The sequence below is a fragment of the Gymnoscopelus braueri genome (genome assembly GCF_963280865.1).
Source record: "Gymnoscopelus braueri genome assembly, chromosome: 22".
NCBI lineage: Eukaryota > Metazoa > Chordata > Actinopteri > Myctophiformes > Myctophidae > Gymnoscopelus > Gymnoscopelus braueri.
In genome coordinates, this window is record NC_137624.1 from 36,791,789 (window position 1) to 36,797,051 (window position 5,263).

Here is a 5,263-nt window from a genome sequence, read left to right on the forward strand (position 1 = left end):
GTCAACAGCAGCCTGACAGAGGATTGACTGAGTTCAGATACACAAGGTAAGATAACTTCTCTCTTTTCTCTCTTTTTTATTATATTCAGGGTTCAATTTACTGGGGGGGATTTATGACTCTGCTTTCAATCAGTTCAAATGATTTGATGACAGTCATTTATCTGTGTTTGTCTGTGTCTTTGTGTGTCTGGCTTGTGTATAGGCATACAGATCAAAGCTGAAACATGAAGTCTCTGGTGGTGTTGCTGCTGTTGGGTCTGTTTAGCGACTCGCTGAGTGTTCCTGTAAGTATTTATCTATCTTACTTAATTATTTAGTCTTATAGAAGACAATGTGGTAAAATTACTGTGCTTTTGATTAAAGGTTGTCTTGTTGCAGGATCATTGTAACCAAAAGTGCACTATAGAGTCCATCATGAGAACAGGCAGCAAAATCAATGAAATAGCGCCCTCTTCAGGCTTTGTGCCATTTCTGGTCATGTTGCTTGCTGGGGATCATATAAGGGAGTTAAAGGGACAATTCACATTACACGTTGTATGTAAAATACATACATAATACATGTATAATACATCGCAGTTAACTATAACCACCAATGTGCTATGAGATCAGGCTGCTACTGTACTCTGCTACAACCTGTATTTAAGCATGATGTTTTGTATACATTATATTGTAGCCTACTAACATCCTCTATACAGATTTGTTAAATATATAACTGTATTCATTAAAATAATGAATACACATTGAAGTGTAGAATTCCGGTCTACTGAAAGTTTAATCGTTCACTTAGTTCATCAGTTCTCACCCGGTGGGGTCCTGAGATGATGGAACAGGGATGCAGATGATTGATTTGATCAGGTGCATTGTGCTGTTTAAGGTTAGATAATATGATTCAACTGAACATGTTTATTGGTGTGTAGATGAGCCAGCGTGTGGAAGAGGCAGCAAACACTGAGCCAGTGGAGGTAAGAGTCTGCCCATTTGACTGGTTTTCATATAAATATTGCCTTTTATATTTTACATTTAGTAAATGTTGGCAACATGGACCACACAGGTCATGCAGAGCATAGGGACAGGCTATAAACACCAACAGATATTATATTGTACTAACATACTCTATACAGATTTGTTAAAATGCCATTTTATTCATTAAAATAACTGTCAGATTGCAGCTTTAAATGGCCCAACTTGAACGTGTGTACTCCCAAAGCTAAGAAACGGTTACTGAAGTGTAGAATTACTGTCCACTGCACGTTTAATCGTTCACTTTGAATGATTTGATCAGGTGCATGGTGCTGTTTAAGGTTAGATAGGATTCAACTGAACGTGTTTATTGGTGATTATTAGATGAGCCAGCTGGTGGAAGAGGCAGCCAACACTGAGCCAGTGGAGGTAAGAGTCTGCCCATTTTACTGGGTTTCATATAAATATTGCATTTTATATTTTATAAATATATGAACCTCTTGAACCCGAGCGTCCAGGGGTGAATGTTTGGCTAGAATATCTGATCTACAAGCTCACAATGCTTCGACGCGTTGTGAGCTTATAGATCAGCTATTTTCATCTGACAGATGTGGTGTAGAAGAAATACTTGTGGACCTGGTATAGAGCCCTGACCTAGTAAAGTCGTCCTTCATGGCCGCTTAAAGGACATATTAATAACATGTGTGTGTAGATACATTGACCTGTCTGTCCAGTATAAAATGCTGGATGAATGAAAACTTTCTTAAGCTAAATGAGGATAAAACAGAAGTTCTCATAATTGGCTCTAGTGAGCAGAGAGAATCAATAATAAGTAGACTTGGCAACCTGACTGTAGAAAGTAACACTACAGTAAAGAACCTGGGGGTTATTATCGATTCTGAATTTAATTTTAATACACACATTAATCATGTTACCAAGATTGCTTTCTTTCATCTTAGAAATATTGCACGAATTAGAGACTATCTGTCGTTGGACGATGCAAAAACGTTGATCCACGCTTTTGTTTTCTCTCGGCTTGATTACTGCAATGCACTCTACTCTGGCCTGCCAAAGAAAACAGGTTAAGACAGATTACAACTTGTTCAAAATGCGGCAGCCAGTTTTAACTAAAACTAGGATGAGAGAACATATTACTCCAGTTCTAGCTTCACTAGGCTCCCGGTTGTTTTTAGGATTGATTTTAAAACTATTTTACTAGTTTATAAAGCTCTAAATGGTCTGGCCCCTTCCTACCTCTATGACTGCCTAGAGAGATATGTTCCAAACCGGCCCCTCAGGTCTTCAAGTGCTGACCTGCTCGAGGTGCCTACAATGACATATAAAAAATACGGTGAAGCAGCATTCTGCTTCTACGGACCGACAGCTTGGAATAAACTCCCATTACACCTAAGACAGGCAGCCTCTGTCGATAGCTTTAAAGCACAGCGTAAGACCTACTTCTTCACTCTTGCTTTTAGCTGATTTTTTGTTGATTTTTAAATCTCTGTGTTGTTACCCATGTCCTCACTGTATTGCCCTTTTGCTATTATTTTAATGTTGTTTTATGCTTTTGCTTTTCTTTTTTTTTGCTTTATTGTTAAATTGGTTGTAACTGTAATTCTTGCTCTGTAAAGCACTTTGAGCTGCATTTCATTCTCTCTCTCTCTCTCTCTCTCTCTCTCTCAGAACGAATCTCCTCCCCTTGGGGATCCTCTTGCCCTCACTAGCGGAACACCCGCCATGTACATCCTGTACCCTGTCCAGCAGCAGGGCCTCAGCAACCAGCAGCAAGGCTTCAGCAACCAGCAGCAGCAGAGCTACTGCTACTGCACCGTCCCCGTTCCTCTCAATAACCAGCAGCAGGGCCTCAGCAACCAGCAACAAGGCTTCAGCAACCAGCAACAAGGCTTCAGCAACCAGCAACAAGGCTTCAGTAACCAGCGACAGGGCCTCAACAACCAGCAGTGGCAAGGCTTCAGCAACCAGCCGCAGCAAGGCCTCAGCAACCAGCAGCCGAGCTACTGCTACTGCCCCGTCCCCGTGGCCCAACCTGCCTCCAACCCTTACATGTTCTTGACGTATTCGTCCACTCAAAGCCGCGGAATGAGCAGCCCTGCTTACCAACCCCAGACCCAGTACACGATGTACACGCTCACTCCACGGTACTGAAAATAGACCCCGTCTGCAAGCTCACAACACGTCTTATCTAGTAGATCTGGTATTTTCAACGTGCGACATTGCCGTGCAACTATAGATTATGCACATTAAAGAGTCAGCAGTCATCAGGTGGAGGGATTGGATAAAAAAAGACAGATGACAAAAGTGTATACTCCTATTATAAATGTTTTACTATACAAAATACTTTAGTCGTGACTGTAGTGCTGACATAGAGGTGAATTATTACAGTACGTACACTGTAAAATCCTTGGTGTTAATTTAACACAAATTTGTGTTAACACAGACCCATAAGGCCAAGGGTCCATTTGGTTCCTAGCTGGGAGCTAGAGGTCGATAAATCAAACGCTGAGGACTTTTACTGTGTACACACCAATGAATCATATTATTATTATTATTATTAATCACTCTTCTACATGTTAACATTTGAATCATTCCGTGGTGTGAACTAAAGAGTCATTGCAGGTGTCTGTAGATCATAAGTGGTGCTGTGTGTATTAAAAATGTTACACAATGTTGTTTGTTGTGTGTATAATGTCAGTCACTATTACAGTATGTTTGCTGTGCATTTTTTTTAAGTATAGCTCCTTTATCCAATGCATTACATTCACCCAGTCCCACTCATTCACACACCGATGATGGAGGAAACCATGCAAGGCGCCAACCTGCTCATCATGTTTGGGGTTCGATTCCCTGGCCGGATCATACCAAAGACTATAAAAATGGGACCCAAGGCACTGCTTGGCACTCAACACTCAGCGTCAAGAGATGGATTGGGAGTAAGTCCCTGAGACATACTAGCGTCATGTCCAGGGGGTGTACTTGTACATCATGGCTGGGGTATGTACTTGTACATCATGGCTGAAGAATATGTGGTTGATGAGGACAGGATTCAACTAAATATGAAAATCTGTGTTTGAGATAAAACTAGAAAGGGTTTCACAAGGTGGCATATGCCCTAATTATAATAGTAGGCTACTGACAAAGTGGTCAAACTGTATCTCTATCACAAGGTTTGGCAGGCAACAGGAACCAACACACAAATGTGTTTTGAGATCGTGTCATTGCAGAGAATTGAATGGGAATTCAGATGATATGAGGTGTGATTTATTATGGCTGAACTTGTTTACTGTCATCATGTGAGTCAGCACTTGTATCACTCTGTGTGTGTGTGTGTGTGTGTGTGTGTGTGTGTGTGTGTGTGTGTGTGTGTGTGTGTGTGTGCGTGCGTGCGTGCATGCGTGCGTGTGTGTGTGTGTGTGTGTGTATGCGCCTGCGTGTGTGCGACGTGCATGCTGTCATAAACTTATCAACGGCAGCAGCAAGGTTAACACACAGGAGAGGTATAGCTACAGGTGAGAGTAAGAGTCAAAAACAAGACAAGTTTTTTTTAAATCAAGTCACAAGATGAACTCTCTGTTCCAGAATGGATTGTAAGCTGCTACCTTAACTGGGCAGAGTAAGTTAGGGATACAGTCAAACCGTATGCGACAGCGGCCTCTAGAGTTCGGGCTGCTCCTTACATATATACATCCAGACCAGTGTTTCCCATGTATTTGTTACTATAGTTGTGGTATGAACCCTGCAATCCAACTTGACTTAAAACGATTTTTAAAACTTCATTTTTATACTTATCGTGTTATCGAGTTACTATCTCAGTGTGAATGGCCCTTTTAGAGCCCCTGATCTCACTAGTGGGGGTAAAAATGAAATAAAAAGTAAGTACATTTGAAATGGGCTAGGCCTATCCACAAGTTTCCTAGCGCATGGTGGGCATCACTTCCGGTCGATTTGATCCCTGAGGGGTGCATCCACACATGTGCACCAACTTGACGCCCGGAAGTCGGAAGTCCCGCCCACTCCCATGTTTTTCCTATAACATGGGAGTGGACGGGACTTCCGGGCGTCAAGTTGGCGCACATGTGTGGATGCACCCATACCTGATCAAATCGACAGGAAGTGATGCCCACCATGCCCTAGGAAACTTGTGGATATCGCACAAGATTATGCATATTTGTCACAGTCCCTGCTTGGTTCCTGGCTTCCAGATTGGTGCACCTGTCTCTGGTCATCTCATCTCGCACACCTGCCTACCATCTTCCCATCAACCTCCACAGTATAAAAGCCT

At 42.1% G+C, this 5,263-nt stretch overlaps 1 protein-coding gene across 1 annotated transcript; it reads left to right on the plus strand.

Moving 5' to 3' along the window:
* LOC308077828 (uncharacterized protein) lies at positions 1 to 3,523 on the plus strand. Its single transcript, XM_080418784.1, has 5 exons — positions 1 to 46; positions 203 to 284; positions 918 to 962; positions 1,345 to 1,389; positions 2,647 to 3,523. The coding sequence occupies exons 2-5, from the start codon at positions 225 to 227 to the stop codon at positions 3,127 to 3,129; spliced, it is 633 nt and encodes a 210-aa protein (XP_080274910.1). The 5' UTR covers positions 1 to 46; positions 203 to 224; the 3' UTR covers positions 3,130 to 3,523.
* The last annotated feature ends 1,740 nt before the right edge of the window (positions 3,524 to 5,263 follow it).

What these genes read in the sequence shown, in the direction of transcription:
- LOC308077828 (XM_080418784.1), top strand. Translation starts at nt 225, where the DNA reads ATGAAGTCTCTGGTGGTGTTGCTGCTGTTGGGTCTGTTTAGCGACTCG. An exon ending in GCGACTCGCTGAGTGTTCCT is followed by an intron (nt 285 to 917) that starts GTAAGTATTTAT and finishes ATTGGTGTGTAG; the next exon opens with ATGAGCCAGCGTGTGGAAGA. An exon ending in CAAACACTGAGCCAGTGGAG is followed by an intron (nt 963 to 1,344) that starts GTAAGAGTCTGC and finishes GGTGATTATTAG; the next exon opens with ATGAGCCAGCTGGTGGAAGA.